General features: G+C 38.6%; 1 protein-coding gene across 3 annotated transcripts in view; it reads right to left on the minus strand.

Moving 5' to 3' along the window:
• Positions 1 to 24,552, minus strand: part of CHD5 (chromodomain helicase DNA binding protein 5) — a 54,185-nt gene that overhangs the window by 4,650 nt on the left and 24,983 nt on the right. For 2 of the 3 annotated variants that reach the window (XM_053452488.1, XM_053452490.1), the window contains exons 9-37: positions 23,950 to 24,174; positions 22,879 to 23,070; positions 21,968 to 22,179; positions 18,924 to 19,055; positions 18,468 to 18,573; positions 17,800 to 17,991; positions 17,275 to 17,475; positions 16,089 to 16,226; positions 15,640 to 15,761; positions 13,390 to 13,563; positions 12,661 to 12,802; positions 11,930 to 12,061; positions 11,045 to 11,162; positions 10,552 to 10,676; positions 9,707 to 9,938; positions 8,950 to 9,122; positions 8,356 to 8,530; positions 7,943 to 8,029; positions 7,248 to 7,336; positions 6,813 to 6,946; positions 5,912 to 6,056; positions 4,374 to 4,533; positions 4,077 to 4,162; positions 3,763 to 3,892; positions 2,998 to 3,087; positions 2,500 to 2,649; positions 2,303 to 2,411; positions 1,095 to 1,227; positions 594 to 789 (exon numbers count right to left, since the gene is read on the minus strand). In XM_053452488.1, coding sequence (XP_053308463.1) covers positions 594 to 789; positions 1,095 to 1,227; positions 2,303 to 2,411; positions 2,500 to 2,649; positions 2,998 to 3,087; positions 3,763 to 3,892; positions 4,077 to 4,162; positions 4,374 to 4,533; positions 5,912 to 6,056; positions 6,813 to 6,946; positions 7,248 to 7,336; positions 7,943 to 8,029; positions 8,356 to 8,530; positions 8,950 to 9,122; positions 9,707 to 9,938; positions 10,552 to 10,676; positions 11,045 to 11,162; positions 11,930 to 12,061; positions 12,661 to 12,802; positions 13,390 to 13,563; positions 15,640 to 15,761; positions 16,089 to 16,226; positions 17,275 to 17,475; positions 17,800 to 17,991; positions 18,468 to 18,573; positions 18,924 to 19,055; positions 21,968 to 22,179; positions 22,879 to 23,070; positions 23,950 to 24,174 — 4,300 coding nt within the window. The remainder of the gene's footprint in view (positions 1 to 593; positions 790 to 1,094; positions 1,228 to 2,302; positions 2,412 to 2,499; positions 2,650 to 2,997; positions 3,088 to 3,762; positions 3,893 to 4,076; positions 4,163 to 4,373; positions 4,534 to 5,911; positions 6,057 to 6,812; positions 6,947 to 7,247; positions 7,337 to 7,942; positions 8,030 to 8,355; positions 8,531 to 8,949; positions 9,123 to 9,706; positions 9,939 to 10,551; positions 10,677 to 11,044; positions 11,163 to 11,929; positions 12,062 to 12,660; positions 12,803 to 13,389; positions 13,564 to 15,639; positions 15,762 to 16,088; positions 16,227 to 17,274; positions 17,476 to 17,799; positions 17,992 to 18,467; positions 18,574 to 18,923; positions 19,056 to 21,967; positions 22,180 to 22,878; positions 23,071 to 23,949; positions 24,175 to 24,552) is intronic. The other variant, XM_053452489.1, reaches the window with a different exon arrangement.

Genomic DNA, 24,552 nt, shown 5'->3' on the forward strand with positions numbered 1-24,552 from the left:
CATTTTTCTCGGTTTTCTCTGACTATCGATCATTACGGATCTATAACGGTCGCTGCGATGTTCTTTTATTAAACCACCGACCTGTTCTGCGTCGCGGCACTAAGGTGAAGTCGGGATAGAAATGGGTGATTTGGGACGTTTGTAGTCACTGGAACATTTCATGTATAGGTGTGCGGCTCGTATATATGTGTGATTGTTACTGTAGACACAACTCTCACCACCCGGGCTACAGCCAACCACGTTTACCCAGATGTTGGTTCTTCTAGGTTTAAACTAAAATTTCCATAATCTAAGTGGATAGAATTGCTTTTTGTTGTGGATACCGTATCCGAGCATTGGAACATACTATGTGTAAAATAATAAGTTTCAGACAAAATTCAGAAAACTCTTCCTCAAACCCTTATGTTTAAAAATTATACAATGCAGAGAGGTTTCCAGATCCCAAATCTAAATGAAGTATTTTAGGAACATCTTAAAGCTGTAACTCTACTACCCCTCAAGGAAACTCTCTTGAAGAAACATGGTTCCCATTACAGAGTTCCCCTGAAGAACGCCAACATATCATCGTGTTTCATCGGGCGACGGCTACAGACCTTTATGCAGGACTGCATTGGCAGGCTTGTTCCCGGCTAATGATTCTTTGGAGAGATGCTGGTGGCTCTCGGCAAGGCATTCTACTTCAGCCAGTCGAGCGTTGAGGGCCATAGCTGGATGGGTTGGATCTTGGGTCATGTTCAGGTAGGCTGCCCTTCGGAGCTGTTCCTCAATCACAAGCGCTTGTTCTAGCAACTGGAAAAGAGAGGAAGCAGTATATAAAATGGACTTAAATAACAAGGGGGTGTTCCTGAGACACGGACTGGTCCTCTGAGACACCGGGCCATCGACGCCACACGCTTCCCTGATCTGCATAAAAATCCAGCCGCCCATATCCAGCCATCGGCTGTGCTTACTTCATCAGGAGGCTGCTGGCCTTAAAATGCCAGGGCCGCCCCACCATCACCCCGCCTGACCCCGGCCATCCTGGACATAAAGCTGGCTCTAGAATCAATAAAGTTTGAGATCTTAAAGAAAGTAGAGACTTAATGGTGAAATACCTTAAATCTCCGCGCAAGAAACTTGTTCTTCATTTCCAAATAGTTGCCTTTGTGGATCTCCGACTTAAAAGGTTCATTTAAGATTAAATACCGAGAGTCGTTCTGAATGTCCTGCCAGCGGGCATAACCATGGCTGGAATAATGAAATTAAGGAAACGTGTAACATCATCAGACTAACTCTGACCTACGTACAGAATCTCACTTATCATTACAGAGATCATCATCTGAAACTCCCAGCATTATCCAACATCTAATACCACGATAATAACAATGAATTATTATTATTAATAAAAATAATAGTAATGATAATCCCTCTTTAATATATATATATAAATATATATATACATACACATTGCAACGCCTTCTCCTCTACAAATCGCTTTACAACAGCAATTAAATATTTTTTAAAGAACAAACACGTTGGCCTCCAACAGAGACTTAACCTTTAATTAGTGGCGTATTAGCTGCATTGTGCTCACTCATATCAAGTTAAACAAAAGTCACACCTATTAATAATAATCAGAAACAAGCCTCACACTGAAAATCTGAAAAGGTCAAAGCGCCTGCAATGTTTAGCAGCCCCGCGCTTCTACCGGCTGCCAAATGCTGACCAAAAAGATCCATTATTATGAATACGGCCAGTCCAGATGGGATGGGGGGGCTTGAAGGTTGGTCTTTGAGAGTCGTCGACCGGCAGCATGCAGAATTTTGAAACATTAGTTAGTAATTATTACTATTATTATTGATGGCATTCATTCTAGACTAGCTGCCAACGTGCAATAACTAAAGGTTACAGCCCATTTTAAAAAGCCTTATGGACCTGAACCCAGTGGAAATCCATAAACATCGCTGGCTGTAATTAAGCTTACGGGGCCATCTTGGTGAAGGCTGATTAATCCTTCCGGTCACATGACTTTTTCAGAGGGGTAAAGCCGCCACTGACCACCGGGATTCTGATGCATTTTGCTGGAAACTACATTGCTTTGATCTTTCGCTGTGTCTCACTGTGTGTTTTGTTCCCTCAACTTTTCTGTCTTTCTGTGCACGTTATATTTTAGTTTCTGTGTCTTTCTGTGTCACAGCGGCGCATTTCAGGCCTTTTGCATTCTCTGTTGGCTAAATGGACATGTCCGCCGCTACCTGGCTACTAATGTTTCCATTAACGAACATGACCGATGATGAAATAAAATGTTCCCTTTAAAGGATACGTGACAATCCCAGCGAGTAGCCAGTAATCGTGCCTTCTGTGCCAAATATCATAAATCTTGCCGGACGTGGTGGCAGCTCTTTCTTCATTTTGCCATAACGTGTGAAGCTCTGAAAAATATTAGAACACAAAGATAGATAAAGGAGACTTATAAAACACTGTTAGGCCATTTACTACCATCGCTGAACAAAACTTTACCTGTAAATCCTCCATCTGCAATATTAAACATGAATTTATGTTTTCCGTTCTTATCCTCTTTTTTCACATCGTCTTCTTCCTGCTTTATTTCATTTTCTCCATTCTGCTGCGTCTCGTTCTCGTCCTTTTCATCCGATTTGTTTTCTTCCTCTGTAGAAAAATGTAATGTTTCATGAATTAATATTTGTTACATTTACAAAATAATGGTGCTTTCAGAATGTCACGAAAGCCTGGATGTTTTCTGTCCATTCTGGTTCTATACATTGCTAGCTTTTCTCATCATTCTCCATCGATGGCAGCTGCACCCTCTTCACGCTAACGATCTCTGTAGAGTGCCGGCTTTTCTTTTCTATGGGCCAGCACTCGCTCACCGGGGTTAATGTAGCTCCACTTTGACGCTGTATATCATGTATGTTGTGCACATTTTAGCTGAAGTTAACAAAAAATGTGAGTTGCCATAGCTGAAGTTTGGACGTATTACTAAGGCGAGGATTGTACCTGGCTTGGGTTCCTTTTCGTCCCCTTTGTTTTGAGTAGTATTCCTTTCTGCCTTTTCTAAAGGTTTTTCCTGGTCTTGAAGGAGCTCAGCTGTAAGGGCAACAGATAATATGTTGTATGATTTTCATTTTGTCTTTCTAGATGTTATTTTTGTCAATAAAAAGCGTAAGAACCATGTTTTTTCCCTCCCAAAATGCATTACAAATTCAAATAAATGATCCCAAGTTTTCTAAAGAAACTGCAGATTTTTTAGTATTGGTAAATGTTTATAAAATGACAGACCTCAGTTTAAATAGACCATAAAGAAACATAAAAAATGCAACACTATACTTGTTCCAAGACGTAAAAAATGATTATCCTAATTTATATTTATTTTCATATGCCGGTCCCTGCAGTTCACTACTCGATATTCCACAACGGAATGTGTAGTAAAAACATTCTTCTCACCAAGGTATCTCTCTAATAAAGTAATTGATAACAAAAGGGAAATGGGAAGGGAGGGATGTGAAAGGAGAAAGGGTATGCGAAAGGAGGAGGGCGATGGAAGAAGTCGCAGAATGGGGAGGAAGAAGAAGAAAGGGAACACTGAGACTAAGGGATAAGAAAAGGAAGAAGAAAATCTTGATGGTTTCTCAGCCACATGTTAAAATACATACTGTGTTGGTAAGAACACGTCTATCATAACTTCATTATCCATGCCACGTGGGCTATAACATTGTTGAACCCCACCAAAGAACAGATGGCCCGTTTCTCGTCTTATCGTACCTTTGGAATTCTCGTTCGCTGTTTCCTTTTCACCCTCCTCATCTTCTTCTGTGTCCTTTTTTCTCTTGTCTTTCATGTCTACAAATTCGTTTTTTTCTTCATTGTCTGTCTTCTCAGATTTTGTTACAGTCTGCAAAAAGAAAAAATAGGTTTTATTTATTAAAGCTGCCTTGCCTTATCTTAACTGATGCATCAATTGAACTTTCTAAAGGCCAGTATAATTTTATTCCGTACAGCACTTTTAGCAAAATTTACATAATCGGTTTCTCTGCCCCCAAAATGGTAAAAATGGTACGGGAATCAGATGATGTAACCTGGGTCTCTGCGAGTGAGTGAGACTTGACCTTTTGTTCGATAATCTCATTTTCTTCTGTTAAAGCTGATTGTATTTCATTCTTTTCTGCAAAAGAAAAAAAATCTGTGTAAACTTAAGGAGGACATTTTACAGGAAAAACAGTCAAGCTGATCCCCTATACCTACCCCTGGGGTTATTCAAACTACCCCCTACCGCCATGAATGCGAGTAGAACATTAGTGGAATACAATGAGTTCTGTTTTGAAGCTTTATGCTTTCACATGAAGTTACAGGTGTTATTATTTAAAGCCATGTACCTGTCAGGGGCGCAGCATTCGGCTGCATTGACGCGGGGCTGGCTGGAGCAGGAGTGGTTGGATCAGATGAAAGAACATCAAAAGTTTTTTTGTGTTCTACGCCCTCAGGGATCAGATCGGGGGTGCTGTATTTCCCGTTGACTTGTTCAAACTCTTGAACCTAGAAACGCACAAATATAAGGCCACAGGGGTAAATACACTAAAACTGACACAAAATTAGGTATGGTAATATAGTCTAACCTTGATGCTTCTTCTCTGCAGGAGGATTTAGACAGAGTGGGGGACTGGGCAGGCGCAGGGGGACTGGACAAGCACGTGGGGGACTGGGCAGGCGCAGGGGGACTGGGCAGGCGCAGGGGGACTGGGCAGGCGCGCGGGGGACTGGGCAGGCGCGCGGGGGACTGGGCAGGCGCGCGGGGGACTGGGCAGGCGCGCGGGGGACTGGGCAGGCGCGCGGGGGACTGGGCAGGCGCAGGGGGACTGGGCAGGCGCAGGGGGACTGGGCAGGCGCAGGGGGACTGGGCAGGCAAGAGGCAAATGAGGTTCAATATAGACAAATGTAAAGTTACGCATTATAAGAAAAACAACAACAATGCAACATATACTTTAAATAGTATCTCCCTGGGAACAACTACTAAGGAGAAGGACTTAGCAACAGTGCACAATGCCAGTCATCAGCTGCACAGGCCAATTAGATATTAGCATTAATAAATCAGGGTATTGTCACGGTTTACTGGTGAACGCTAACATTTCACGGGTCCTCAAAAAGGACAGGCACAAAATTAAAGGGGATGAATAGAGGCTAAGCAAGTCTTACAGGGTATATTTTAACATTGTATAAATAAGTGCAGGGCCGATATAAAGAGCTCTTTTCCAGTGATTTGTTCATTAACAGAAACGTACAAAAAACAAGAGGTCGTCCTCTGAAACTAGAATATCAAAGATTTCATAGACGACAAAGGAAGGGATTCTTTACAGTAAATAACTTTAAAAATAGCTTAATTGGGTTTATTTCAAATAGGGGTAAAACTGAGAATTCAATTTTTGCTTGTCATGCTTTTAAAATTTAGTGGATTGTCTTAAAAAATACATTCTATAAAGAGGAACTTTCACATCTTAGATAAACCATAACCAATCACTGAAAACTTGAAAAATATATTTACATTATTGTTAGATTATTCAGATTTATATTTTTTCAGTTCTGGAATCCACCAAAAGCATTCCTAGGACATTCCATGTGTATTATAATGTCACTTTTTGTGAATACCTCTTCATGGTACTATTAAAAACCATTCACAAGTATCTCTTGTTAATTGTAAGCTTAATAAGGTATAAAGCTGGAATATAGAATAAGAAATTGCTGCTTCTGCGCTGAAGCCTCTTCTGGTTGGTTTTATACCAGACTAATGCTCCTTTTTTGCATAAAAAATATGACGATATGAAAGTAAAAAGTATTGGTTTCTAGAAATGTTTCCAGACCTTTCTACTAAGCCACACAACATACCTTGAATGCTAATTGTAAACTGTTACTCACCCACCTTCTTTCGAACCAATGACATAACTCCAATTCTTGTAAGAACGTGTTGGCGGGAAAGGCCTTCTCTTGGAACGCCATCGGCAAAGGCCTCGGCGCCATCAGCTCCTGGTTCACATAGATGTCTCATGAACAGGGAGACGTACGCCCTGCAAAAAGTGTGTGCGAGGCTGGAATAAATAGATTTACTTCCATTGCTAAACCTTAGGAAAGAATTAAAAACACTGGGGACGGGGAGTTAAAGGTGTCTGCCAAACTGGAAATTAAAAATCTATGATTACTCCCGTCTAGATCTTAATGAAACCGTAGCCATCAATTATTACATTTAAACTGCAGATTCCTATTTTTAAAAGGCTTCATGTCGTTCTAATGGGTATTCCTTGCTTGGGTTAATTCAGAACTCACACAGGGCAAACCCCTAGGAAGCAAAGCACTTTACTACAAGGAGTTTAACCCAACCATCGGTGGCAGGACTCACGCCCATGATACCCCAAACTGGGGTGCATTAGAGACTCAAAATGATTTCTCTTGCACCACTTTCGAGATGCAAAAGTGCCATAACTTTCTCAAAAGCCCCCAATTTATAGAACAGTCTAAATAATTGTTTTGCTTTCATTAATTTTAGGGTTTCGAAGCTTCAGAGGAAGACGTCTTATCGGTGCTTAAGGACCAGGCGATAAACGTCAAAAATATTACTCTTAAAGTATTGCCAGACTGCCACCTAGTGGAGGGAAGAGGGATATTTCCCTGTTTACATGCAGAATAGATCACTGCATCGATGACCTTTATCAACTATTTTTAAAAATAACACCAATTACCATCAGAGTGTCTTAAATATTTGCCTCTCACAACACAGAAGACGTTTAAACCAATATTAACAGCATAATATGACATCATTTTGTTACCTAAATTCCTTCTCACTCTTGCCTCTGAGGTCTCGCACCAGCCAGTGAGAATTAAAGGCATCTTGCGGTGGCATCCCCCATCTCATGATGGCATTTAAGAAGGCCTTTCGCTGACGAGCATTAAATCCAAGAACCTTAAACAAAACACAGGAGTACATTTTATACTAAAAATAAAATTAGCTGTGGCTGATTAATTACTTGATTTTTTCCTCATTTATTACGTTGCCTGATCACGATTACGATTGGCTGGCAGAAATATTCCTTGCTGAACAATTACATTTATTCATATGCGCTGTTACATTAGAAGAACAAAAAGAACAGCTCTAAATTTAATACAGATGGGTGAGCCAGCCTCGGTGATCGGTTCATAAAGATACGAGCAAACCGAGTCCTACTCGACTGCAACGCAAGCACAAAAGCAAAAGGGATGCCCACCTCAATGTTTCCTCCGACTCTCGCCAGTAGAGGAGGCAACGGTTTATCTCGGTCACTTTTCAGCTGTCTTCTGGATTGCCTTCTTCCGCCTGCGGAACGACACAAGAGGATGAGAGGGTTAAATCATAAAACAGTCTCCACATTCCACGCAAAGGATGTATCTTTTCTTAAGATGCTGTCTCCTGGTTAGGTTGTCCATGAACACACAAGCTTAGAGTCACACTGAGCGTAAAATATATCAAGTCATGATGTATTCAATACATATCATGCCTCCCGCTTTGCACAGGACAGTCCTGACTTTGCCACTCTATCCTGCTGAGCTCTATCACTGTCCCGAAAAGTGAGTCAGAGGTAGCGCTCAGTGGGACAGAGAGGGATTCTGGGACACGGGAGAATGCATACTGTAAATGCGCAGAATTGTGCGCATGCACTGCAGCGCTGCCCCCAAGCTCTGCCCCCGGCATACCGATTTGCCAAGAATAGACGTTGGGAGGTATGTAATTTACGTTTTATGTTACCATTCTATATTTTCTTTTCTCATTCACCTATAGACTTTACTTAGCAAGATCACCTACAACCCTGAATTACAACACTCGACAATCAATGCTATCGCCTGACATTGGCATTCATCTCACATCAGCTTTTGTTAATTTTAATCATGCATGTAAGTTGAAAGTGGTCCAACTCTGTCTAACCTTCAGGCTTCTCCTCAAAGTCCTCATCTTCGTCTTCTGAACCTATTGAGTATTCTGACTGGTTGTCAGAAAGCTCATCTTGCCATTCTAGACAAAGAGAAGAGGTAACATGTATTAAGTGGTGACTTGTTTGACACCAAGAGGGGAAATATGTTGCATTCAAGATATATATAAATAAATCTTGATCAATATGCTTATCTTCATCCTCCTTGTGATATTGCCTATTATCTGAAAATACACAGGACAATCTTATTCCATAGTATTAACTCTCTGAGGCACATATCCCTTTGGATTGGATAATTTTTACCATAAATACTAGAGAAATGGTCATAAAAGCAAGCTGTTATAGGGTCATCAATGTGAACAGATTTGTGCAGCTGGAGCTCGTGACCATATCGCACCATGGGCAGTACCTTGGTCCTCCTGAGACGCATCGTTGTAGTTGACCTGCTTCCGGATCCTTTTCCCTTTTCCTAAGTTCCTTGCAAGATCCTCTTGCTGTTGCTCATAATGATGCCGTAGCAACTTCTCCCAATAATCTGGATCCACGTTCTCTTCCTGCTTAATTATTTCTCGTTCCACCTCCTCCTGCAATTAGGCAACATTACAAATAAAGGTAGGCAGACAATCGTACAACTACAGAAGGTTCCATATTTTTTTTAATTTAATTATGTTAGATTTTGATGTATCCTAGATTTTCATTTTATGAAGGTTATGCTATTCAGAAAATTAAAAATGCCCCACTGGTGGAATGTATGTGCGTTATGACATCTTATTGTTGCCATGACTATTATGTTTTTGTATTTCTCGCTATTCGTTATATATTCCGCGAATTCGTTTTTGCTTTTAAAAGCTGACCGTGTCCTATGTTCCAGAAAACATTATTTATCACATCGAGAACATCTATCCCATCCTAGCTTTTGTTAGCGAAGAGAGTGACCTGTGGAATTTCAATGTACATCAAACACCAAAGAATACAGATAAACGTAGCTAATGGGATACTTTACCACGCCGTCTTCTTCCCTCACAACGTACTGGGCCACCTTGAAAGAACTGAGATATTCATTCATGTTCTGGATTTCTGTGTCCTCGGTGGCATCTTGGTTTCGGTCCAAAAGTTTGGAAATGGCAGCGTCATCATAATGGATGACACTGCTGTCTTCAACGTCTTTATTGTCACCTTGAAAATGTACAAAAAAAGATAACATGCATAGATTTTTATACTTGATAAAAGTCTTCCATCATGCACAGAATCTTTTAAAAATTAGTTATTTTGTAGGCCTATAGTTAGGTGTATGATTCAAGAATTATATCAAACAGGTTCTAATGATCATCATACGTAGGTTGAAACACAATCACTACCTGAAACAGAGACAGCTGTTATAGGAGTAATAAAACTGTGCGATGAACATCCAAACTCACTAACAAGGTCAGGTTGCTAAAGACAGTTTAATGTCAAAAGCCACACATCATGGCAAGACTGAGGACAGCAACAAGCCACAGGGAAGTTATACTGCACATTGTGTTGTGTACATACAAGAATTGATGCTGTTTTGATGGCCAAAGGGTGGTCACACCAAATATTCATTTGAGTTAGATTTTTCTAAGGATAAAAATAGTTTTAACATGTCTATTTTTGAAAGCATTCTTACTTTACAGCATTTTTCACACTTGCTTAAAACTTCACAGTACAGTACACATATATATACAGTATGCGCCAGATTAAAATTAATAACAATAAATAAGTTTTTGGTAAGTTTTTACCTTCAACATCATCTTTGAACAGCTCCTCCGTCCCAAATTTTAAAATATCGTCCAGTTCTTGCTTAGTCATAGATCCAGATTTAGACCCAAGTCCTGGACGGACAACCAAGTGGGTTAGCATCATTTTCCTCTTTGCCACCTGCGTGATTCTCTCTTCTACAGACGCTCTTGTGACAAACCGGTAGATCATAACTTTTTTATTCTGGCCAATTCTGTGAGCTCTGCTGAAAGCCTGTAAAAATGAGTTCTCACTGACAAGTACAGGAAATCCAGAGAGCAGAACGTGAAGACGTCCCCGCTTCTAACACCATCTCCTGTAACGAGCTACAACTGGGCTCATGTAAAGGGGCTGTATTCATAATAAAAAAACTAAAATACACTAAATTGCATAAAATAAAATAAAAACTTCTCTTGCAAATAATAATTAATAATAATAATAATACTTAATCTCAAAGGAACCCATTGAACAGATGAATCAATGAATCAGAATAGTTTCTAATATGTATCATTAAATATCTAGATCAATTACAGCATCTAAGAAATGTTTCAAAGGAAAATGCATTGCATTATGTTTGTATTTAATGACTGTTTCAATTTGGTTTGCAGAGATCCAATATATAAAGTACTACTATAACTTAAAATATTAAAATACAAACGCGTGATATAATATATTTTATATATATTACATATATAATATGTAATATATATATATTAAGTAATATATATATAATACAATGGCACAAGGATGGCAATTTTGCTGAATATATTAGTAGTAAAATAGAATTGCACCTCAGCAAGCAACGTAAGTATATGTTTTTTAAACCAGCGATAAATAATTCATTGACCTGTATGTCATTGTGTGGGTTCCAGTCTGAATCATAAATGATAACTGTATCGGCTGTAGCCAAGTTTATTCCTAAACCTCCGGCTCTTGTGGACAGAAGAAAGCAGAACTGCTGGGCGCCAGGAGCTAGAAGTAAAAAAATGAAAGTTAAGAGGTTGCGTAGAAGGGAGCTCATGATTTCCTCCATCTGATACAAAGTCATGCTGATGTTGGAGATTCTGGTGGTCTCCGCTTTGTTGGTCTCCTTCATTCTCTCAGTTGTTCCTGTACTAAGCCGCTGTATGAAGGGTATCGTCTCAAAAGCCCCTGCTCTATTTCTGGATCTCAAATAAAGAATAGAGTGCCATCCTAAACTCATTCCTTCATACCTTCCCAGGGTAGGATACTGGTGGAGTGAACACAACAACGACCTCTTTCAAAACTAGTGCTAGTTCTGCTCAGACACTCATAACGGAACACAACATCAGTGTTCTAGAGTAAAAGTAAAATTGTACCATTAAACCTGTCAATTGCTTCCTGCCGCAGTCCTCCTGTGATCCCGCCATCTATCCGCTCGTACTTATACCCCTCGTATTCAAGAAAGTCCTCAAGTAAGTCCAGCATTTTTGTCATCTGTAGAGAGTAGGAAAGAAAAAGGTACTAGATCTGGGAGAGTAATACAAAAGGTATCATTATCCACAATTCTGAAATTATATTGGCAGAATTCTCTCTGTTTAGATGAGAAACGAATTCTCCCAGCAGTGTTGGCCAGAATCACTCACTGCCTGGGCACAGAAACACATTAGACAGCTGTCCGTTAAACAGTTCCAATTCTATAAGGGCCATCAACCTTACGCTTAGAATAAATACACTGGTTTATAATGGCCTTTTGCTTACATCTGACTATATGTTCAGTCCATACATTTGAAATAGGGCCTCACGTACATCAAATCTGGACTCAATTAAAAGAAAATAATCAAATAGGTGGAAAGATTTTACAATTAAATTGAACCATCAATTAAATCAACCAATAAAAAACACAAAATAGCACCTACACAGGCAAAAACGTGACTCGTACAGAAGATAAATGTGATTATCAACTAAACTGTGATGAGTGATTAGTGACAGAGCTCCTCGAGTCACATGGTACCCTACAGAGTCTCCATGCAATGTGCAGGAATTACATGAAAAAGCAGCTTATCAAAATTTTTTATTAAAAATATGGAAACCTTTCTTCTACCACGGGGAAAAATCTTGCATCACTCATGGCTATATATCCGACAGAAAAAACTGCAATAAAAAAATGCAATTTTACTCAATCCCCCACACTGTCTCCTCCGTCCAATCGGACATGTTTTGGATTCACGTCGGTGATCCAGACGATGATTAAAATTCCGCACCTGAGAGAATATAAGAACACGGTGCCCTCCGTCCTTCAGTTTCTTGAGCATTTTCTGTAGCAGCATCAATTTTCCAGAAGATTTAACTAAAGAACTTCCATCATATGATCCATTTGGTAAGACGGGAGCTTCCTTCAAGACAATGTAAAAACATCTGTGAGCCCGGGGTTAATTCATTTTTTTGCTTTCATCCTAACGCTTGTGGTTTTTTTCTTCCTTTTAATCAACATAGATTTTTTTTTTAAGTTAGGAACTGGGGTACTTCAGCACAGTTGTGTGACTTTAAAACCTTCACAACTGACTCATTAAATAAGTGGAAAGATAGTATATAATAGTATAACCAGTAGAGAACTATCTAGTATCTATTTATCAGTATCCCCCCCCCCCCGTAACAAATGCTGGCTGAACCAATCAACAACAATCAGGAACAATAACAGAGAGATAACTTAACAGAGAGGGATAATCATGCAAATATATTATTTATATTATATAGTGCTTGATTTAGCGGCTTCATTTAGAGCGCAGAAGTGTAAAACCTAGGCAGAAAGTAGTAATGGCCAAGACAGAATTTGGAAGCGGTGCGGGATAAGCAGGTCTTCGTTCCAAAGGAATCAGATACTGACATGAAAACCCAGAAACTTCCTTGTCTAACTCAGAATCCTCCCGGGGAACCTTTTAACGGTTATTTAAAAAACACATGAAAAAAAAATGACGGGAGCCGTCTGACTTACCACAGCAGCCACAGGGAAAAGGTAAGGGTGATTGCAGCATTTCTTCAAGTCCATCATGATATTGAGCAATGACACCTGATTTCCTCCACCTTTGGAGTTCAAAGCTTCAAAATTCCTGGTTAGTATAAACTTATAATACTTCCTGAATGGAACAAAAAAATAATAAAGATAGAGAATGGGCAAAGGTCATTTGAATATGCAGTATAATGTTGCAGATGTTCCTTATACAAAGGGTGACCAGTGGTGAAGAAAGTACCGGTACATGCATATGCTAAAAAATCAATAACGTAACAACAAATCGGCTAAAAGTCTATATATTGCATAATGTGCCAAAACTGGCAATTCTTTATACAAACTCACAACCGAAAGACTATATAACCAAAAGTATCACTCCGCTTGGCTCTCTACTATTAAAGAGTTCACGGTACAGTTGGTTTTCTGCTGGCATAGATGTTTCCCTTGCTAAATATTTTTTTATATTTAATTAAACAATAATTTCTGATATAAAAAATGCAGCTACCAACCTAAAGTAGTCAAATCTGCCTTATTTTACTTCCAGAATTATTGGTAGCAAAATGCTTTGAAATGACAATATTTAGTTTTTAATTTAGAGAAAGAAATGCCTTATATGCAAAAAGAAACATTATTCTTCTACGGTTTATTTAATGGAAATTTTATTGACATTGAAAGAAACATTAAGATCCTTTGCAGGATTTTATATGAACCTACTTCTGCATTTGGCTAAGTTCCACGCGTACAATTAATTCTGTTTTGGCTGGCATGTTCTTAAACACGTCTGCTTTCAGCCTTCGAAGCATGTGTGGACCTAGTAAGTCATGAAGTTTTTTAATTTGGTCTTCCTTGGAGATGTCAGCAAATTCTTCTAAGAAACCATCCAGATTGCTGAAAGAAAGGCTCATGAGAAAAAACCATGGCAAGGAATCTGCGTTTGCTGTTGAATATTAAGCAATATCCCCCCAAAAAAAGAAAACTACAGAGACAAATAGGTGAATCATTGATAAATTATAGGAGGAAACTGGATGACAAGGAATGGACAAACTCTGGAAGTCCACCTTCTGGACTTCAGTCCCAGTGACAGGCAGAGTGGAACATCATGGAAGTCATACAGCTGGAATTTAAGGGGTTGCCTGTCCTTCAGGATGAAGACTCTCAAGACCAGATGCCACCTGTCTTTAATACCTTAGTGCCACTCTTTTATATATATACACACACACACACACACATATATATATATATATATATATATATTATACATATATAAAATGCTATGGTTTATGGATATCAACCAATGCTTCAATCTTCCACATCCGCCTACATACATTGGAGTAAAAGGATTGTTGGTTTCCTCTTATATTTTATTCTGTAAACAATTCTCCATGCTTCATACTCACTATATTACCCAGCTCGGCTCTCCAAACCTAAAAGCGTTCATGGAACTACGGGTTGGTTTCATGCATTGCAATGCAGAATATTGTCTTGAGTTGATATGGGTTTAAATACTATTGCTCTGCACAATGTATGTCCCAAATATTTACTAAAAAGTCAAATTGACTGTATTCCATTTCTAGCAGTGGTGGCAAAACCAGTCTAGTTTAATTTACTTGCGGGGCTGGACTGCCACTTTAAGGCCAGGGGCCGCCTGATGACATAAGTGCAGCCGACAGCTGGATATCCGGCAGCCGCACACTGCAGTATGGAGCGAGAATTTGCTCGACGTGCCAGGTGGCCAGCGAAGGCCTGCAAGTTTGTGCTACTATGAAGGGGTAATTATTGCGCAATGGCGTGCTTAGAGTATTTTTGACCGACTCACTGCCGAGGTATGTTTGGTAACAAACGTTTAGGCTACAGGCATGTTACCCGAGGGATTACAGTGGGATAGCCAAGCAGAGCAAATTCTCTTTACATTTTAATTAAATGATTTGCACTGTCCTACAATATTGATTAACTAATCAATGACTTCAAGCAGTTGCTTACAATTCAAATTAAAGTAGGCAGAATATAATTGGGTCCTAAAAATGGTTAAAAATGCCTTCTCAACAAAAAAACAAAACGCATACAGTACTTGCTTGATGCTTTTTATTGGCGAGCAAACCAAACCGAATACTAATTTCAATTTAGCTATTGTCCATTAGAGGGAAGGAACATTACGAACAATAGCAAATACCTTGTTTCTTATTCATTCTTTAGCTATGCAACTAAATCGATATTATGTAGAATGGTACAGTAACAGATATTTTTAAGAAAGGACTCTATCCTGGCCATGTAATTTAGTTGCACGCTCAGCATGAAATTCTTTCAATATCGTAAGTCTCCAGGTATTATGTACTGATTCCATTCCAATTCCGCACACATAAAACTCCGTGCGCTATAATCAATAACCATTTTATGTGACTCATCAGCTTTTTCAGTCTGCTCTTTAGAGAAAACTCTCCCTCCCACTTTTGAATTATTCAGGATTTTATTTTCGACGACTGGCATCAACCTAGCTCAGTGATAAGTCTGTGCAATGTCCTCGGGCTGCCAGCCACTAAGACCATTAAAAGAGATTTTTGGCCTTGAACTACAGGCCAGTGCCATGAACAAAATAAACACAACGTTTTGGCTCTAAGGAGAGGAAACATATGAAAGTTCTGTAAAATCTAGGGGAGAAAAATGATGTCACGCTTCATTTGTAAAATATAAGTTAATTTGTTTGAGTAGACAAATTATTATCAGCCCTAAACAGTATGGTCATACAGGAATTAGAGAACAAAATCAACTAAGAGAGCTCGTCTAGTGATCTCCAAAACAAGATGATTGTTGTCTTTTTAGCCATGACCAGTTGCTCTTCAACCATGGACTAGAAGAACCGTATCTCATTAGACTGTTAAACTACCTGGCTACATTTGAAGTGAAACAATGTTTTTGGGGTTGGAGTTTGGGTAGGCATCTAACAATAAATAAAGACGAAAGACTTACTTGAATCTATCGGGTGTCAGGAAATTGAGGAGGTGAAAAAGCTCTTCTAAATTATTCTGCAAAGGCGTTCCGGTTAGCAGCAGCTTATAGTCAATCTTGTAGCTATTCAATACCCTAAAGAACTTAGAAGAGAAAGTCATGTAGTGATAACCTCACAAACATTTGGTGTGATAGTAAAGTCCAGATACCAGAGAAGTGACTGTAAAACAAAACAAAAGTTACACCGCAGACTTTATTCTGGAATTGGAGTAACATCAAAAAAATGGGTGGCAAGTAGCAAGGGGAAATATTGTGTTCCCCTGCCTGCTGCCACAAGCGTTGTGACGCATAACTATTTTGCAACATTGCAACAAACTTGTTCAAGAAACAATGCATGCAGCGTTACGCTATAGATAGATGAGGTCACTTGGGGTTCCCTTCTTGGACCAGAAATTCCATCATTTACTTACTTTTGATTGGTTGTTCTTCAGCCGGTGAGCTTCATCCACCACGAGGCATGCCCACTCAATGGACCCGAGTATAGCATGGTCTATAGTGATCAGCTCATATGATGTCAGCAGCACATGGAATTTTATTTGGGCTTCTTTCTAAATAAAAATTTAATATAAAAATAAATGATTTCAGATGGTTAAGTAAGTAAAACTGGGCTTTTCGTTCATATTCAGTTCCAAAAGAAAGTATTCTGTCTGATTTTATTGTACATATAAACAAATACCCGAATTCGCTAACGGACGAAGCTGTAGTCAAAATGGCCTTAAGAATTAGCAAAACATGAATTTCTCTCACATTTTGCTCCACAACAAGACTCTGATTCAAAAAATACAAAAAATGGGCAAACTCATTGCTTTAGGATTTTTGTTATCTCTAATCACATTAACACTACTATTTTTCTGTGAAACATTTAAAAAGCATTTGGTTTCCTTTCTACGTTACATAAGGCCAGTTTTGTTCCATTTTGCTACGAATCATCGTATTCCCGCGTTCTGTATGTGGGTAGTTACTGGCTTTCAACATAGAGTTCCTTGGATCCAATTTCACTGCCCGCAGGGCTTAATATTTTAAAAAGGATTTAAAAGGCATGAGCAGATGGGTAGGTAGGTGTTTTAATAATTAGGCATAAAACTAATGCTTTTTTTCTTATAAATACTCCCCTACAGGAAGGTCATCACATCAGTTTAAACTGAACTGCAACCATAGCGTAGGGGGAATTACGCTCCGTAACAAACATATATTTTTTAAAAAGGCTATTAACTTTAAAGGCTATGATAACCCTCCAAAATACACAATGTATTTTTTGTTGAAATTCAAGTTACTTTCCAACAAATACCAGGTGCAAGTACACGGAAGGCAAACAAAAACTTACTTTTCAGGAACATTTTCCTACTCGCAAACACAAAATCATTTAAATGATAACTTAATAATTTAAAATTGGAAGAGGTGTTTATTTTTTAAATAGTTTTATTTAAAAAGCAAAACAGTAGCTGTTAGACTTACAATTTATTTCTTATCTGATTGCATATTTTCTTCAAAATTCCTTTAAGGAGTATTAAAATAATCTCTGTGTGTCCGAAATAGGCTGGATAATACTTATTATTATACTATTATTTATAGTTATTATTACATTATTATACTTACTTTCATTTTGAACACCTTCTTTCCACATTTCATGACATTGTCTTCAAAAGAAAACTCGTTTTCTCGAATAACAGAGCGGCTTTCCTTATCTCCGGTGTACGTCACGACATAAAACTCTGGTGCCCACATCTCAAATTCACGTTCCCAGTTAATAATGGTAGACAGTGGCGCGCTGACCAGATACGGACCTTTAGAATGACCCTGTTCAAATAACAAATGAACAAATTCAGCCATGTAAATATTATTAGCTACCCAAAGATCCAATAGCAACGTCCGTTAGAACAGGGGGAATAAAAATCTTGCTAAATAAATATTTGCCATGAAATATTCCTAGTAGAATTTCAATAAAAAATAAGGGATTGTTTTTGCCTGTAAAAGCCATGCTGTTGTTGTAATATGGAGGACTTTCCTCTCCTGTACAACATCAAGGGATTGCGGAATCTGTTGGCGCTTTATAAATAAAGTATAATAATAAAAAGGGATTGAATACACATACTGTATATCATACTGTGGGGCATAACATACCTCCTTATACAGCGAATAAAGGAACACAATAGTTTGGACTGTCTTCCCCAGACCCATTTCATCTGCGAGAATGGTGTCTGTTCCCTGTGCCCAAGAAAACCTCAACCAGTTTAATCCTTCCAGCTGGTACGGATGTAAAGTCCCTCCAGTCGAGTCAATGTACCAAGGCTGTTTGTCAAATTTGACGGTAGGCTGAAAAGAGACAACTGGAATTTTAATGACTTAAGAGAACACATGCAGTACCGGCCTCAGTGACAACACATTCATTCCCACCAACTAGTGTCTTCTAGCGGCAAACTCAAGAGCCTGCATTTAATGTCATATTCCATTTTAACCAACTGTTGGAAATGTTGGCAAGTGAGTCGGCCACACAAGAAACACGTGTCACATGACTGTCCTATTTTGAATCCATGAACATAGAAAGAAAGTATGACCTCAAAGTTAACTTAAACAGAATAAAGTGAAGTTTTTGTTTATAAATGAAATAGTTAGACGTCTTTCCTATGAGGACTTAATGGTCTACGTCAAACTGCTAGAGGTTAGTTAGATAATAAAGGGGAAAATAGGCAAAAGTTTCCTTAAACCAATGCATCAATAAATAGTCAGAGGCACTGAGTGTACTGAAAAGTACTCAAGCGCTACTTAATTCATTTTTTTCAACAACTTACATCAACAATTGGTGTTAAAGGAGGTTTTTCCAGTTGCTCTTCCTTATGTTGTTTGTTTCTCCTAAATCTGTTTGGAACTCTTGCGTCTTCGCCCAGCATTAAATGTCTTTAAAAACAAGTAAAAAATATAGAATATTAGAAAGCAGAATTAATGGGGGGGGGTAACATTTTTTCTTTGTGGATTTTTGGATCAGGGGAAAATTCCTCCAAATGACCCCAAAGCTTAATGTGATTCCTCTAACTCTGTACGTAAACTAAGATTTTTTTTTTTGTATTAAGTGATTTTAACAACATCATATCAGCTTTCTGTAAAACAAATCTTACTGTAAAATATCCTGCCATAGATTTTTAAAAAGCCAATCCTTTGAAACTGCAATGAAGTTTTAAAAGAATAACCGATTAACAGAGGCTTAACTCCAGTGATTCTATATATACAGTGAAAGTGTTAATACCTACCTGTGGTCCCAATATGCCTGTTTAAAATTCTCATAATATGGAACGTCGATGTCATCGATTTCCCACGTACACTGATCATACGGTAGGTCTTTCCATTTAATCAGATAATGGACGTCTCCCTTCTTATCATAACTGTGCCGACACAAGAAAAGACATACAGATATAAATATACATACAGTCCAACAACCCCATTAAGGATTATTATACAGTTTGATGCACACGGGATACTAACAAAGTATTAGTTGTTACTTTTTAGTGCATTAAACAGATTTTAAAAAAATGCTCTTGACAGCAATCAGTTGATTTGTTTGGGACCAACTTAAAGAGCAAAAATGCCAAGATATTGACGTGTTTTACTTTGTGTCAAAAAGGGGTAGGAATACATAATGGTTCATGTGTGCCCACTCATGAGACTTCCATGACCATATTATATGGCTAATCCCATTAAAGACCTGGATCATTCAAGATCTTCACTCTTGGACTATTGATATATTGATGCCTGCATGACTATGGTCGCTGCCGGTCTCCATCTCCTTCTACTCAGCTGGGGTCTAGACAGCCACCTTGTGACATAGTAACTTCCATAAAACATGACTATATATTCCACCTTGTTTATGCGTATGACTCAGCACTGAGACTATAAATATGTTTCCTTTATTCTAGGTTTAATCCAATCCAACTCAATTACATATCAAACATCCAGCAAACGTCTGTGCCGACTTCTGAACCTTAGTACCAATGTTCCATCTAATTTTTCTTAGTTGGCGTGCGCAGAAAATTTCTCTTGTGCAAAAAGTTTCACAGAGCAAAAATTTTGTGCGCACAATATCCGCGCCGCATAAAGTTTCAAAAAAATTATTATTTTTTTCTTTTTTTGGGAAAAACTGTTGCACAACTGTAGCACAATTTTTGGACACGTGCGCTCTCTAAAAAAGCTAGAGGGAACACTGCTTAGTACTGTTATTGGCGTTATTCTCAGGTGTAAGACGCGACAAATATATTTTATTTTTTGGGAGGGCCATTGACAAACAAGGGTTAATTTATTTCAGAAATCACAAAGCCTTGGCAACGGGATATTCTGTTGAGCCAGAAAGTGCATTAAGAGATGAAATGACCTATGCACGTAATGCTGCAAGGACTATAAATAAGCTGCCATAAATTACCCGGAAACATGGCAGCAAAACCAAAAGACACAAATCATAAGCCCTTTCCGAGTCGTAAAGTCAGGGGGTTACCTGATGCATTTAAAAACAAAGCAAAAAGTTGGGTAACAAAAAGAGTTACCAGTCCTCTTAGGTATTTATTATTACATAATATCCCTTTGTACTATAAAATGACTAATCTGAGGGACACAGGGTCATCACACCCTCATAGGCCATGTTAACAAGAAGCAGGAGTGCTTAAAAAAAGGGTCCCCCAATTTTGAGCCACCCCTCAGTACCCTGCAGACTATGGTTTACTCGTTACATTCTGAAGAGAAACCAAGAGTACCATGATGGATTCCAGATCCCTAAATCTTCTTTCTTCTGGGGCCACACTCCCTTACGCCAGGTGCAACCTCCTTCCCTCCCTCCTCTGCCCAAAGGAGGACCATATTTTCTTGGTCCAACAGTCAGCCTCAAACCACAGCCATTCTTAGATGGGGCTTTCTGGAAACCAAGCTCTCAACTTTCCATGGCCATGTTGAATGGATCCACATTTGGATCCCCCTTAAGTCTTAAAAAATGCAAATGGGTCCAAGAACAGACAGTGCAAGGATTCTATTTTGTTGCAAGAGTATAAAACATGTTTTCAAATGGCAACTCTCAGATTGTAGGTAAAAATATCAAACCCAAAATAGAAAGAGATTCACTAATCAGGATACATAATGTTACTAATAATACAACTCAATTACCCCCGTTTGTGTAATCAGGCTGTGTAGCGCCTTAACACAATGCTTTGATTTGTTACTTTTCATGGTTATGTCTAAATCTTCCTGCCATTCCAGCCGCCATATGCAATTATATGCATGTTTTCTCCTTACAGATAAATAACGCGTAGTAAAAAACTTTAGTATGTACTTTAATAAGCACAAGACTGTACAGAACATTAAACTGCCCCTTTACAGTTCTAATATTGTATTTAATAACATTAATGTTTCACAGGTTACTGGAAATCAGAGTTCTTATGGTAATGAATAGAGATGCGGAATCCTGGAGCAGGTTATTCAGAGAATACATAACCAAATAATAATTCCAGGTGTATTTTAATAAGAGCGGCTAAATATTTATATCTAGAATATATTTTAAAATTCATCCCCAGCAGATGGATTAGAACGGCGAGAGTCCACTCTGGAACAGCACACGCACTTCACGAAGACGAAAATCACAACAGCGTTAGATTGTGTTTCTTATAAAACGGATACATATATGGAACCGGATAGCAGGCGTATTAATCAAATGGAAATAAAAAAAAATACAATTACAGTAAGTGCACAAATACAGCCGTAGATCAAATGACAAATGTTTTCATGATGGCATCATTGTCGTCAGAAGGAAACGTTGATGCCAATTGGAAAAACATTTCTACATAATAACATTTACCCCACTTTAATACAAAATATGTTTTTTTAGGCAGTGGCCTGTAGTACATTTGAAGGGTCATGTTTTTATTGCCCTATGATAAATCTACACCAACAACAAATCAATATCTCCATCAGTATAAAAGACCAATGTAAACCACAAAGACACAACGAGCGTAAGGCATTTTAACAAATCGATGAGAGGCATCCAAAAAGTGCAAAAAAAATAAAGGCGACCGAGAAACCTTATGATCTCTGCCATCCATCTGACCCCCATCAAAACAAATGCCCCTGCTGGCCCTTTCATAGAGACAATGGCACTATGGTGTGTCTTATGCGTATGTATATGCACATGCCTATAGAGGACTATGAGTCTCCCCATGGCCCCCCAGATACCGTTAAACTAATTAAGATCACCTTTAATGGTCATGTTTTATATTCGCGTATTTAATCTGAGGAATGTGTTACTGATTTCATCTCCTACCTGTGGTTCATTATCCGATGTATCATCATCCACTCTGGTTTTATGCCGTAACGATAATATTTTTCTTCCATCTTTGCGTACTGCGGATCTTTGTTTTTACGTTTCTCAGACTGACGCTCTTCGTCCCCTGAGCCGTAATCAAACGGCGGCGGGTCATCCATATCGTTCTTTCTTTGGTAATTTCTAAACATCACTGTGTGGTAGAGCTCCAGCTGTTTCGTTACAAAGTAAAATCAGACTTGCCAACAATGCTAATAATAATAATAATAACAATATAATAACAACATATAATATAAATGCTGTATATACATAGATAGATAGATAGATAGATAGATAGATAGATATGTGAGTGGGTACATTGTATGATATGCATGTAAAAGTACTTTTCTTGCAGCTCTAAACTTTTATATCTTACTCACAAGTACAACAAAAAGAATAAACTATACTAAGGAACCAATAATTATTCTTATTACTGGGATTATAATTAGGACCAACAAAATGTTTGTTTGTTAGCTTGTCTCCATAATAATTAACCACGTGTAAAGTCTGAAGTCCCATCAGTCTTGCATGGAATCATTTAATGTCCCTGATTTTAAATTATATGCCGGCAAACAGATGGTTTATCATCTCTGCAGAAAAATAACCTATTTTGGCGAGATTACACTCTTTCCCCTGATATAATTTTAATAATCCATCTGGTTTAGAATATTTTGGCCACACGGTTCCACAGACTTTGCAGTACCAAGAGTGGCCACTTGGGTAAAAAGGAAGACAACCCAACTGCATCATTAAATCGTCGAAATAAAAACCACAATGTTTCCGAAAGGTCAAAAAGGTCAAATGTGTACATAAAATTAGACAAACATTTTACAAACGCATACTTTTTTACTAATTCCATTGAAAAGCCTCACCTGTAACTCTTTAACCCACGAACAGTGCCAGTAAGAAAGCCCGGCCCATTTCACAAAGAATTCCCGCTCGGGGATACCCTCGATTGGCTTCGGAGGTGGCATAATGGCGTCCTTCTCTGGAGGCCCTGAAGTCGGGGGTTCTCTCCACACCCAATGTAGAATTTTTTGAACTTTGCCTTTTAAAGGCGGACACTAAAAATAACACATTTTCTATTGATTAAATCATTAAATATACAGTATGTTATATAAGGACAAATGCTGCTTAATTACAGCAGATTCTGAAGAACGCAAGTGGCTCAATCATCATTCAATCTCAACCGAACAGAAAATGCCACATGATGCGTTCAGTACGTGATGCAAAAATCAAACGAATGGAATAAAAACCAAATGTGTCTTAACCGTGTCTGTAAAATTTGAATGAGCCATTGAAATGGAGTGAAAATAAACAAAAATCTGTACACTCCAGCACTAGGCGAGACATGATAAAACCTAAACATCGTATGGCGGAAATAGCTTTGTCTGTGGTCTTAGTCCCATTAGTGCGGGGGTCAACAAATTTACTTGGGACCTAGGATCTAACAGCTAAATGGGTAACATGTAAGTCGGAACATAAAGTTCTTGAGGGATTCGTAGCGTAGTGTTCTACAAGTAGTAGAAGACCAGATAAAAGTGGACTTTCTATCGGCACATTCCTTAACATCATTACACATGTTATGGTTGTGGTATCTGTTTTCAGTTTTTAATCACTGTAAGGTTTTTTTAATAATTACAATTAAGCTGCTGCTCAGGAGCGAGTAACGCTCATACACGACATACCACCTCTTGCCTGCTCTCCTTTAATGTCATCTCATCAAAATCAGTTGAGGTTGCTTAACAAGTTCCAGCAACAGTTTGATTAGACTTAAGTCATTAATCGAAACATAAAACAAGACACCCCGTACTGAGGGACTCATGAATTACCCAGGGAAGTTACGTATCATGGAAGATCCCACAACCAAGGGCAATCGTTGCATCACTCAAGACAATGGCTTATCTGTATGCCCTGGTGGTGCCAAAGCAAATCAAGCTTACCGTACAGCGCGGGCATAACCATTCCCCATTTGGTATTTCAGGCAAAGGTGGATTAAGACAGTGCAAATGGTAAGAAGAAGGACAAGTGTCACAGCACAGAAGTTCCCCGCCATCTTTACAAACACGACAAAATTCCATGTGGTCATCATCCTCCTCCTCTTCTTCACCTCCTTCTTCTTCTTCCTCTTCTTCCTCCTTTGGTTCCCATTGGATACCTTCCTTTTCCTATAATAGTAACACACGTGTAACGTTACGACTGGTTTTAATCTGAAGCCACAAACCCATCATGTGCACACACAGGCACATTCGGCTGCCATGACTTTAAATTTGGTATTTTAATCAAGTAACTATTGTGTTTATATGTCACTTATGATTTCTTCAGCGCCAGACTGAGTGCGAAGCGGCTTTTTAAAATATAGTGATTTATCACCGAGTTAGGTTTGCACGGATTCATTATATTCATCAAGATTCTAAAAGCCTTTTGGGTCATTTAAAGGAAGTATGTTATCTTTCTCTCTACATTTTTTTTCAACAACTGGTGTGCTTCTGGATAAATGATATTGCTACATTAGTTATGCATTATGAAATGAATTTAGCAACACA

Source organism: Spea bombifrons, chromosome 12, assembly GCF_027358695.1.
Source record: "Spea bombifrons isolate aSpeBom1 chromosome 12, aSpeBom1.2.pri, whole genome shotgun sequence".
NCBI lineage: Eukaryota > Metazoa > Chordata > Amphibia > Anura > Pelobatidae > Spea > Spea bombifrons.